The 13451-nt window shown below is 37.9% G+C and overlaps 1 protein-coding gene across 1 annotated transcript in view; it reads left to right on the top strand.

Moving 5' to 3' along the window:
* rasef (RAS and EF-hand domain containing) overlaps nucleotides 1-13451 on the top strand; it is a 57889-nt gene that overhangs the window by 15365 nt on the left and 29073 nt on the right. Inside the window, exon 6 of the mRNA XM_067412475.1 lies at nucleotides 1631-1746. Coding sequence (XP_067268576.1) covers nucleotides 1631-1746 — 116 coding nt within the window. The remainder of the gene's footprint in view (nucleotides 1-1630; nucleotides 1747-13451) is intronic.

Genomic DNA, 13451 nt, shown 5'->3' with positions numbered 1-13451 from the left:
TTACACTTTTGGCACGTTTTTTTTAAGCTAAAATACAGTCCAAAGCATTACAAGCCTATGAACAGCGATTTGCAAGCAAATAAAGGAAAAAAAAAACTTCAGTTTATAGAACTGCAAAACAGATTAACTATGTAGAACCTATCTGTATGTGTAAAAACCAAACTGTTACAAATGTCTATGGGCTTGTTGTGTACGTAGGGCAAAAAGTTCCCAAAATAACCTGATATGTTCAGGTCAGTCAGTTCTCTAAATCATTGACTTTTGCACGCATGAGGTGAAAGGGGGTACTTCTTCTTGTAGTCTTATTAAATGCGCTTCTCGCTGACTCTCAATTTACTCTTATCTGATTGGTTCAATAAACACGGCAGACGCCAATACATTTATTTAATTTAGTTCAGCATTGTTTTCGCTGTACTTTTAATGCTCAAATACATTACAAAAACCTACATGATCCTTTATCAGCTGTGTCCCAGGTTAGACTCCCTATGGGTTCGAATGTATGAATTAGGTCTTATTTAATTCTATAAACTATAATACTGATCTGCCAACATTGTCGCTATATGATAAATTAAAATAAGCTGATAACATCACTGTTTTCTCCAGTAAGACTGTACAGCCAAATCTAATTTTGTCGCAATATTATCCTGTTTGACACTGTGAAGCTGCTTTGACACAATCGTGATTGTAAAAGCGCTATATAAATAAAGTTGATTGATTGATTGATTGATTGATTGAATTTCACGAGTTTGTGTGCCCAAATAATCTTAGTGAAAGTGGTAAACAGATTTGGCTTGCTGTCTGCTATAGAGGGGCTCAAAGAGGATATTCTACACGAGCTCCGATTGCCCCCCTATAACAGGCAAAATTGAATGAATGAATGAATGAATGAATGAGGCATTTATATTAGGCTTTCATATGTACTACTGTACACCCAAAGTGCTTTACACTCGTATCAGGGATCTCTCCAACCACCACCAGTGTGGAGTACAAAAAATGCACAAAAGGAGGAGCAGCGGAGGAGAAGGGATGCTTCAGGAACTAAAAAGAGGATGAATTAAGCTGCCGGTTTTATATCTTGGTATTAATTGAAAGATTAGATGGGCGTACTCCTCCCGAAATTACGTTAAATAACTTCACGTCGAGCTAGTGTTAAGGTTTTGGATTGGAAGCATCACATTGGTAGCTGATGTTAAACTTTATAATCAAAACACCATTTGGGCTAGAGTACTGTTAATCGGACCAAAAATGTATGTACTTCTTAATGTGAATCAATGTTGTGATGTTATTTTCATCAAGAGGGATGGAACTGGACTCATAGGTGCCAATTCATGTGAAAATGATTCTTCATGCTCCCTCCCAACCATCATTTCACAGTCTGAGCTGATGAGTCTTGACATTGTCATCCTGGAACATGGTTGCTTAAGAAATTAAAAGCTACACACTCCATCAGTTAGGGTTAGAATAACTTTTTGCCAACATATAACATGATAGAAACATGATAATCACTGCAATAATGAGCCAATCGTAGACACTTGAGCATTTGCCTATTGAAATCCAGACAGTTACTTTTTTTTTTTTTTTTTTTTGCTGTGCGTGTGTAATGTGTTTTTGCCTTGTTTCTCTTTTTCAGCAAAACCAGAAGTTGAAACAGGAGCTTTTGGAGTCCCACACTAATGTTGCGTTCCTGCAGAGTGAGCTGGACTCTCTGAAGAGTGATCTCACAGACCAAAGCATTAATTTTGAACGGTACTGAACGTGTGTGTGTGTGTGTGTGTGTGTGTGTGTGTGTGTGTGTGTGTGTGTGTGTGTGTGTGTGTGTGTGTGTGTGTGTGTGTGTGTGTGTGTGAGCCTGTTTATGTGGTTTATGAGGACACAAATTTGTATATCTACATGGGTATTACACTGGTATTACACTATAAATGTGGTTTATGAGGACATATCAAATGTCCTCATAATTCAAATGGCCTTAAAAACATACTAAATTATGTTTTTTTGAGAAAGTAAAAATGCAAAATGTTTCCTGTGATGGGTAGGTTTAGGGGCAGGGGCATTGTAGGGGGATAGAAAATACGGTTTGTACGGTATAAAAACCATTACGCCTATGGAGAGTCCCTGTAAACCACATAGACTAACGTGTGTGTGTGTGTGTGTGTGTGTGTGTGTGTGTGTGTGTGTGTGTGTGTGTGTGTGTGTGTGTGTGTGTGTGTGTGTACTTGTCTACCTATCTAACAGGGGACCTTGGCGTCGTTACACACTCACCAACAGGGGACCTCTGAGCCAAGAGGGGACATTTTTCAAGTCCCCTGTTGGTCATGCATTAAATCATGTGAAAATGAAGTAAAACACTAAAGAAATGCTCTGGTGATTTTTTTAAATGTTTGACCAAGTAAGGACCTGCAGGTGTGTGTGTTTAAATCAGGTTAAAATCAAGAAACAACACTCTGGTGAATTTTTAAAAATTTTGACCAAGAGGGGACCTAAGAGTGTGTGAGTGTTTAAGGCCATGCTCAGCAGCTCCCCTGTAGGCTGGAGCAGGAACTGTAATGGCCCTTAAACACACGTCGTTCACACACACACACACTCCTCTATTGTTTGAATGGCCTGCTGTCCTCTGACTCTAGAGCTGCTGTTTAACAGACTGCTTACTAAAGGAACACACATTATATAGATTATATCTCTTTACTAAATACCCTGACTAGTTTCAAACTTTGCATTACTTTAAAATTAAATACTACAGGATCCAAGAAAAAATGATTAAAAAATCTAAACAACCAGGATGTAATTAGAAATACATCTGCCATCAAAATGTGTGTGTCTTCAGTTTCTACAAATAAATATAGTAAATACCATCCATCAGGGCCGTGGACAGACCGTAAAACTTTATTAAATTATTAAGGGATCTCATTCAATGCTTTTGTAAATATTTTTTGTTTCTGTGTATATATATATAACATTTTAATGACAGTGGCCTATAATTATTGAAAAATAATGCATTATTTTATTTATATAAAAAAAAAGGTACGGTAAATGGGACAAACTTTGCATCTAAAGTTCTTTTAAACAAGTGTTAACATAGAGATTATTAAAAACATTTTATTTTAGCCAAGTATACATTTATGAGCTTTTTAAACTAACCACTTTTGATTTATTTATGTTTAACAAAATGATTCAGGTCCCCTGTTAGATAGTAAATCACGACGCCTGTGTGTTTACTGTGACATTTCTTATCATCATAAACACACTGCAAAGATTTAGAGTTTTTACAGCAATACCTGAGTTTAAAGGGTTAAATCAAGCAGAAATAGCTCTCTAATGTATTCATTGCAGGTCATTATTGAATAGTGATTACGTTACACACACACACTGACTCAGGTCCCCTGTTAGATAGTAAATCACGACGCCTGTGTGTTTGCTGTGACATTTCTTGTCATCACAAACACACTGTAAAGATTTAGAGTTTTTACAGCAATACCTGAGTTTAAAGGGTTAAATCAAGCAGAAATAGCTCTCTAATGTATTAATTGCAGGTCATTATTGAATAGTGAATATGTTACACACACACTAAATCAGGTCCCCTGTTAGATAGTAAATCACGATGCCTGTGTGTTTGCTGTGACATTTCTTGTCATCACAAACACACTGCAAAGATTTAGAGTTTTTACAGCAATACCTGAGTTTAAAGGGTTAAATCAAGCAGTAATAGCTCTCTAATGTATTAATTGCAGGTCATTATTGTATAGTGATTACGTTACACACACACTGACTCAGGTCCCCTGTTAGATAGTAAATCACGACGCCTGTGTGTTTGCTGTGACATTTCTTATCATCACAAACACACTGCAAAGATTTAGAGTTTTTACAGCAATACCTGAGTTTAAAGGGTTAAATCAAGCAGAAATAGCTCTCTAATGTATTAATTGCAGGTCATTATTGAATAGTGATTACGTTACACACACACTGACTCGGGTCCCCTGTTAGATAGTAAATCACGACGCCTGTGTGTTTGCTGTGTCATTTCTTATCATCACAAACACACTGCAAAGATTTAGAGTTTTTACAGCAATACCTGAGTTTAAATGGTTAAATCAAGCAGAAATAGCTCTCTAATGTATTAAATGCAGGTCATTATTGAATAGTGACTACGGTACACACACACTGAATCAGGTCCCCTGTTAGATAGTAAATCACGACGCCTGTGTGTTTGCTGTGACATTTCTTGCTGTCATAAACACACTGCAAAGATTTAGAGTTTTTACTGCAATACCTGAGTTTAAAGGGTTAAATCAAGCAGAAATAGCTCTCTAATGTATTAAATGCAGGTCATTATTGAATAGTGACTACGGTACACACACACTGAATCAGGTCCCCTGTTAGATAGTAAATCACGACGCCTGTGTGTTTGCTGTGACATTTCTTGCTGTCATAAACACACTGCAAAGATTTAGAGTTTTTACAGCAATACCTGAGTTTAAAGGGTTAAATCAAGCAGAAATAGCTCTCTAATGTATTAAATGCAGGTCATTATTGAATAGTGATTACGTTACACACACACTGACTCGAGTCCCCTGTTAGATAGTAAATCACGACGCCTGTGTGTTTGCTGTGACATTTCTTATAATCACAAACACACTGCAAAGATTTAGAGTTTTTACAGCAATACTTGAGTTTAAAGGGTTAAATCAAGCAGAAATAGCTCTCTAATGTATTCATTGCAGGTCATTATTGAATAGTGATTACGTTACACACACACTGACTCGAGTCCCCTGTTAGATAGTAAATCACGACGCCTGTGTGTTTGCTGTGACATTTCTTATAATCACAAACACACTGCAAAGATTTAGAGTTTTTACAGCAATACTTGAGTTTAAAGGGTTAAATCAAGCAGAAATAGCTCTCTAATGTATTCATTGCAGGTCATTATTGAATAATGATTACGTTACACACACACTGACTCAGGTCCCCTGTTAGATAGTAAATCACGACGCCTGTGTGTTTGCTGTGTCATTTCTTATCATCACAAACACACTGCAAAGATTTAGAGTTTTTACAGCAATACCTGAGTTTAAATGGTTAAATCAAGCAGAAATAGCTCTCTAATGTATTCATTGCAGGTCATTATTGAATAGTGAATATGTTACACACACACTTGCTGCGTCCCAATTCGCATACTATCCATCCTAAATAGTATTCGAAAATAGAATTAGTATGTCCCAAATCGTAGTATGTTGAAAAGAGTATTCCAAAGATTCCCGGATGGTTTACTATTTCCGGTCCGAATTCACAGTATGGATCGATGGGCACTCTAACGGCTGATATTGCCCACAACCCACTGCGAGTTGGACGAGGATTCGATTAGAACTACAAACGCGGATAAAAAGCTTTAATAAACTACAAACATGACGGATGTGCGAGTTCGGCGGTTAAGTAGAGAAGTTTAGATAAAGGGGTTTGAGTGACCGTACCAATATTTTACCTGACAAAAATATATTTATTCAGTGTTTTCCATATTATATTTCACAAGCAGCAGCATTGTGAACTTTTTTAATGACATGTTTAGCCATTAACTTTTAAATGCATCATTATATTTAAACTGCAAACACAGGAGGAGAGTCTCTGCATTAAAGACCCACAAATGGCAGATCAACGAGCGGCTACATTTCTCTCTGATACGGTAGGAGATTAAACTGAATGTGAAGGATTTGAACTGTGACGAATCTGACGATGATTGACAGGGCAGATAAACGGTGACGGGATGCACGTAACTAAGCGACAGACTCCGTTAAAGATGGCGAAGTAGTATGTCCCGAAGCTTGCATACTTTTCTGCTACACACTCAAAAGTATATACTTTTTCTTCACAAAAAGAGTACATACTTTTAGGACGTAGTATAAGTAGGCGGATTGGGACGCAGCAACTGACTCAGGTCCCCTGTTAGATAGTAAATCACGACGCCTGTGTGTTTGCTGTGACATTTCTTATAATCACAAACACACTGCAAAGATTTAGAGTTTTTACAGCAATACCTGAGTTTAAAGAGTTAAATCAAGCAGAAATAGCTCTCTAATGTATTAATTGCAGGTCATTATTGAATAGTGATTACGTTACACACACACTGACTCAGGTCCCCTGTTAGATAGTAAATCACGACGCCTGTGTGTTTGCTGTGACATTTCTTATCATCACAAACACACTGCAAAGATTTAGAGTTTTTACAGCAATACCTGAGTTTAAAGGGTTAAATCAAGCAGAAATAGCTCTCTAATGTATTAAATGCAGGTCATTATTGAATAGTGATTAAGTTACACACACACTGACTCAGGTCCCCTGTTAGATAGTAAATCACGACGCCTGTGTGTTTGCTGTGACATTTCTTATAATCACAAACACACTGCAAAGATTTAGAGTTTTTACAGCAATACCTGAGTTTAAAGGGTTAAATCAAGCAGAAATAGCTCTCTAATGTATTAAATGCAGGTCATTATTGAATAGTGATTACGTTACACACACACTGACTCAGGTCCCCTGTTAGATAGTAAATCACGACGCCTGTGTGTTTGCTGTGACATTTCTTATAATCACAAACACACTGCAAAGATTTAGAGTTTTTACAGCAATACCTGAGTTTAAAGGGTTAAATCAAGCAGAAATAGCTCTCTAATGTATTAAATGCAGGTCATTATTGAATAGTGATTACGTTACACACACACTGACTCAGGGCCCCTGTTAGATAGTAAATCACGACGCCTGTGTGTTTGCTGTGACATTTCTTTTTGTCATAAACACACTGCAAAGATTTAGAGGTTTTACAGCAATACTTGAGCTTAAAGGGTTAAATCAAGCAGAAATAGCTCTCTACTGTATTAATAGATAGTTAGATGTTAGATAGTAAATCACGACGCCTGTGTGTTTCTCTCCTCAACCCCCACAACCCCCCACTCACAATTTACATTTCAATAAGGGAGACTTGAAAAACCAGTTTGTGAACCACAGGCCAATAGAGCTCAGACTACCAGTGTGGCAGAACCCTTCTCAAATAAACTAGAGAAGATGCTGGGATTTGCCCTGCCAAATTAAACTAAATTACAGTTTTTACAATCGCTAGGCCACATTTCTCATACTTTGGTCATTTTCAAAACTTGTTCTCCAAACCAACTTTCTGCTTCACAGCAGTTATTTCACATTCAAAATCCACAAAAACTAACAAAACACTTAATTCATGTCTCAAATCAAGTGCCAATGATCCACAGTTTAGCTTGCACAGACTGAAGTTGTGATCTCTGTGTGAAGAGTTTTGAAAACGTGACCAACATTTGTTTGACAAATTTGAGAGTGCCAGAGACTTTAACTAAGGAGAATATTCTGAGCACAGTGTGTGATGTTATTGAGATCTTTTATGAAACTTTTTAGAGGTGACAAAACTGAGAGTTCCAGAGTATCTAGCTGAAGAGAAAAGTCTGAGCTCAGCGTGCGATACTGTTGAGATCCCTTCTGAAACTTTAGAGGAGACACATATGAGCAATCCAGTCTCTCTAGCCAAGGAGACAAATCAGAGCATAGTATGTGATGTTGTTGAGATCTCTTATGAAACTTTAGAGGAGATAAACATGAGAGAATGTCATTTTTTGTCTCAGGATAAACATGTGAGAAGCAGGAGACTTAGCCTTATGTCTCAATTTGATGTTCACTTGATCTCATTTCTGTCTAGGAGAAAGATGTGAGTTGAGAAGGAGATCTCAGGTTTGATTTTCCTTTCCTCTAGGTTGGCCTTTGGTTCACAAACTGGGTTTTTAGGGCCCTATAAAATCCGTTTTATTTTTTCCCAAATTCCGTTTTTTCCGTTTTAATTTTTGCAAATTCCGTTTTTTCCGTTAAAATGTTTGGCAATTCAGTTTTTTTACCCTGTTATTTTGGTGAAAAAAGAGTTTGCTTTTAATGTTAATATAATACAACATAAAACAAAAAATAGGAATGACCTTAAATTTATTGAGGTAACAAACATCACATTTACTTTTTAGGACAAATATGATATTTGACATAACACTGCACTTCAAATACTTCAAATATTAATGGTTATTAGCTTTAAACTTTCCGGTAAAATAAATTATAATAGTTTATATAAGTAAAATGAAAGTGCTCCATTAGCTTTTTCTTTCAAGTAAAATTTTTTTAAAAGAACTAAAAAAAAAAAAATCATAAGAATCATCTTTTACAGTACTAATAAGTAAAACATTTAAATTTGAAAATTAACATAAAAAAAAAACATTTCACCATGAAATCATGTAGTGAATTGTTCTGTGTGTTTATCAATCACCATTATGATATCCAGAGCTGTGAAAAATAAAAATACACGAAAACACAACCCTGCCTGAAGTTTTTTCCCCAAACTTCAAAGGCCCCTTTAAATGATTAAGACTAGATGCTTAATTTTAACTTTAAGGTTACTTATCATGTAAACTACCCATAGGCTACAGCATGTTAAATGCATGTTTGGAACAGACTAACAGAGGGGAAAACGGTCGCATTTGCAGCAGATATGCATTGCTGCCTAATGTGCACATTATAAATCAAAGCACGAGATGACAGGGGTCGAGCAGAACACCGGAAAATCTGACAGAATGGACAATATCGGTCTGTATGTGCAATACACGAGCCGCGGTTCAGGTGCGCGCGCGACCAATGCTGCCGAACGCAGAGCCGTGGAGACCAACTTCGCTGTACTTTCATTGTTTTGAAGGGCGAGCTGAAATGACGGGAGGGGTTGTGTCGCGAAGATTTGCTTCCCCCGGTCTGCACTTTCCTCAGACAAATCTGCGTTAACACCAGATTCCGCGTTTATATGCAGATTCCGCGTTAATATGCCAATTCCGCGATTCCGTCCGCGATTCCGTGATCGCAGAAATTATAGGGCCCTAGGTTTTCAAGTCTTCCCTTATTTATTATTATTAAAATGTAAATTGTGTGGGGGGGTTGTGTGGATCTACTGTGTTTGTGGGCCCAGTTTACAGCAGTTAGTTCACCTACAAATGAAAATTAGCCCATGATTTACTCACCCTCAAGTCATCCCAAGTGTATATGACATTCTTTTTTAAATGAATAAAATCAGAGTTATTTAAATTTATATTAAAAAAGTCCTGGCTCTTGCCAGCTTTAAAATGCCAGTGCCTTGTCGGTCCATAAAAGTGCATCTAACCATCATATAACTGATCCACACAGTAACTGATCCATAGACTAAAATACTAGCTTTCGGTTTTCAGTGCCACACGAATCACATTGCGCTTAAAGGACAACTCCGGTGAGAAATGACCCTAGGGGTAATTAACAGATGGTTACCGAGTAAATCGTTCTCTGGGATGCGGTTTCATGAAAATCGAATTTAAAGAGTTTTATCTCTAAACACAGATTAGCTTATAATGCTTGTCTATGGGGCATGGAATAAGTGAAATTAAATCGCTAGTTAATACCACTAACAAGGCAGCATAATGAGGGTCCCTACATGCAAACCGCAGCATTGAGAACTTGTTAGAGTACAAACGGTTTAATAAGAAGGTACTTTATAAAGACAGTACATTACACGTTTACAGACTGCAGCCATCTTGGAAAACAGTCTCGACGACTCGAGCCACGAACGCTGTGCTAAGTGAGCTGATCGATAGGAGTTAAGTTTGTGAAATCTAATTACATGGACTTTTTTTTCTTTTTTTTCTCTACTGCGTTCAGTGCTTTCTTCTGGAAACAATGGCCCATATGAGATTCCAAGTCACAGTTCATCACTTAGCACAGCGTTCGTCACTCAAATCTGTTTTTAGAGATAAAACTCTTTACACTTGATTTCCATGAAAACGCATCCCAGAGAACGATTTACTCGGTAACCACCATCTGTTAATTACCCCGAGGGTCATTTCTCACCGGAGTTGTACTTTAAAGAGTAACCCTTCTTCACCCATGAATCCTTTACGTATGTGCACTGACAAACACTGAAGAGAGAAGATAGAGCTAAACAAAACTTAGCATCAGGGGTTACTCTTTTCATAATAACACTAAAACATAATTTCTTTAAAATAAAAATAGTTTGTTTAGTCTATAAAGTTTAAAATATGGACATTGTTCTTACACAAACGTGCCACTTTGCTTCAGAAGGCTCTTCATTACTCATGTGCTATATGCGTGAACACCTGAAGCACACGCCCCAAAAGCTGTATCTATGACAGTCCACGAATGCTAAAATAAAATGCTAAAATTAATACAAAATTATTTTTTAAAAAAATAGGAAGTATCCCAGTAAACATAGTTGCTTATGTCATAGTAGGTTCAGTTAAGTGAACATACACTTTGAGAAAAAGTAACTTTAAAATTATTAACTTATAAAAAAAATATATATTTTTTTTTGTTTTTTGTTTTTTTACAGTGAGGACAATACAGTGTTATATTTCAACTACTGAGAGACCGTCCTGAAAAGCACTGTTTATTTCATGTGGATCAAATCTTTTGTGTTTATTTGTGCTTTCACTTGTAATGTGTTTGGGCTAGGGGTTTAGATGTGCTCTTGAAATTGGAATAGAGAATAGTGTGTGTGTTGAGTTTACTGCTCAACCCCCCACCAGTAATTTACATTTCAATGCATGAAGACTCTCACAGGTGAGACACAGAACCTCACTACTGTTACCTGTGTCCTAGACCAAATACACTGCCAAATTAAATTAAATTACATGATGAAATGAAATTACAATCGCTAGGACACATTTCCCAATCTTTAGGAGAACTGAGTGAGGAGTTTATAAATTTGTTAACCAACTTTCAGCTTCACAGCAGTTAATTTTACTTTTACAAATCAACTCATTCTTACAGAGCACTAGCAGCGCAGGTTTACATCAACACTAACATCAGGAACATTATACAATTAAAATGTCTTTACAAAACTAGAATGACACTCTCTGCTGCTTATAATTCACTGCATGCTTACAGTACAGTACAACATTATTCCTAAGTTTCCTCTTTTGAATAGATGGTAATGGTCTAACACTTGTGTTGGTGTTCAGTTTCATCAAAGTTGCTTTGATAGTGTTTGATTTTTTAGCAGGATAAATTGCATTACAGTATTACGGTATACATGTTGTAAATTGCTGTCTCATTCAGTTTTTTAATATGTTATTGTTTTGTCCATAAGTTTAACACTTTTGAAAACAGCATGTAAGGATGTGCGAATTGGCCTGTAGAACAAAGATTTGATTGTGTTTGTGTCAAAGTGAGAAAAGATTTCAGGTAAATTGAAAGATGTTGCCATTGAATGCATTTTGTGCTAAAGCAGGGTTGATCCACAGTTAAACTGTGATATAAAATTTTCTTTTACAAAACATTTCTCAATAATAAACACACTTTTTCAAAACTCTTCACACAGAGATCACAACTTCAGTCTGTGCAAGCTAAACTGTGGATCATTGGCACTTGATTTGAGACATGAATTAAGTGTTTTGTTAGTTTTTGTGGATGAATTTTGAATGTGAAATAACTGCTGTGAAGCACAAAGTTGGTTTGGAGAACTGTGTGAAGGATTTTGAAAATGACCAAAGTATTGAGAAATGTGGCCTAGCGATTGTAAAAACTGTAATTTAGTTTAATTTGGCAGGGCAAATCCCAGCATCTTCTCTAGTTTATTTGAGAAGGGTTCTGCCACATTGGTAGTTTGAGCTCTATTGGCCTGTGGTTCACAAACTGGTTTTTCAAGTCTTCCCTTATTGAAATGTAAATTGTGAGTGGGGGGTTGTGGGGGTTGAGGAGAGAAACACACAGGCGTCGTGATTTACTATCTAACAGGGGACCTGAGTCAGTGTGTGTGTAACGTAATCACTATTCAATAATGACTTGCATTTAATACATTAGAGAGCTATTACTGCTTGATTTAACCCTTTAAACTCAGGTATTGCTGTAAAAACTCTAAATCTTTGCAGTGTGTTTGTGATGATAAGAAATGTCACAGCAAACACACAGGTGTCGTGATTTACTATCTAACAGGGGACTCGAGTCAGTGTGTGTGTAACGTAATCACTATTCAATAATGACCTGCAATTAATACATTAGAGAGCTATTACTGCTTGATTTAACCCTTTAAACTCAGATATTGCTGTAAAAACTCTAAATCTTTGCAGTGTGTTTGTGATTATAAGAAATGTCACAGCAAACACACAGGCGTCGTGATTTACTATCTAACAGGGGACTCGAGTCAGTGTGTGTGTGTAACGTAATCACTATTCAATAATGACCTGCAATGAATACATTAGAGAGCTATTTCTGCTTGATTTAACCCTTTAAACTCAGATATTGCTGTAAAAACTCTAAATCTTTGCAGTGTGTTTGTGATTATAAGAAATGTCACAGCAAACACACAGGCGTCGTGATTTACTATCTAACAGGGGACTCGAGTCAGTGTGTGTGTGTAACGTAATCACTATTCAATAATGACCTGCATTTAATACATTAGAGAGCTATTTCTGCTTGATTTAACCCTTTAAACTCAGGTATTGCTGTAAAAACGTCTCAGGTTACGTATGTAACCCTAGTTCCCTGAGGGAACGAGACGCTGCGTCGAAACGCTGTGAGAACGCCTCTGCGTTAATGCGTCGTGAAGCGCCTGTAGAACCATTCCATCGGAAAAAAGATCGATCGTCGGCGTGATGACGTCATCGACCGGAAGCTATAAAACGTCCGTGAAAACAAACAGGAACTAACTTCTGATAAAGCCTGAAGTAAGTGATCACGGACACGCCGGGAGTATGGCAGAGCGACGCAGCGTCTCGTTCCCTCAGGGAACTAGGGTTACATACGTAACCTGAGACGTTCCCTTTCGGGGAACTCGAGCTGCGTCGAAACGCTGTGAGAACGCTTATACCCACATCGCCATAGGACCAAGTGTCTCGTATGTGTGAAACCGAAGCGCACACGGTTACGAGAGAACCTGCGCCCCTACTGTAGATGCCAGGTCTAGCTCGTAGAACCTGACGAAGGTAGAAGGAGACGACCATCCGGCCGCGTTACATATATCATGGAGGGAAGCCCCCGACAAAAGTGCTTTAGAAGCAGCCATACCCCTGGTAGAATGTGCCCGGACAGCCAAAGGAGATGGCTGCCCGGCAGCTTCATAAGCAAGTGAAATGGCCTCGGCCACCCACTTGCTCATCCTCTGCTTGGATACAGGAGCCCCCTTCTTAGGGGGTCCGAAGCAAACAAACAATTGTTCAGTCTTTCTCCACAGGGCAGCTCTGTGGACATAAGTATCCAGTGCCCTCACCGGACACAGCAGATTTAATCTTTCCTGGTCTGACGTCAAAAATGGAGGAGGACAGAAGGCTTGTAGAGTGATGGGGCCCCGTGGGCTCGTAGGAACCTTGGGGACATAACCCGGCCTGGGATGCAGAAATGCTTTCACCATCCCAGGCGCGAACTCTAGACATGAGGGC

The sequence above is a fragment of the Pseudorasbora parva genome, chromosome 13, assembly GCF_024679245.1.
Source record: "Pseudorasbora parva isolate DD20220531a chromosome 13, ASM2467924v1, whole genome shotgun sequence".
NCBI lineage: Eukaryota > Metazoa > Chordata > Actinopteri > Cypriniformes > Gobionidae > Pseudorasbora > Pseudorasbora parva.
Note: the sequence above shows the minus strand (reverse complement) of the source record. Positions and strands in the feature narration are given on the sequence as shown.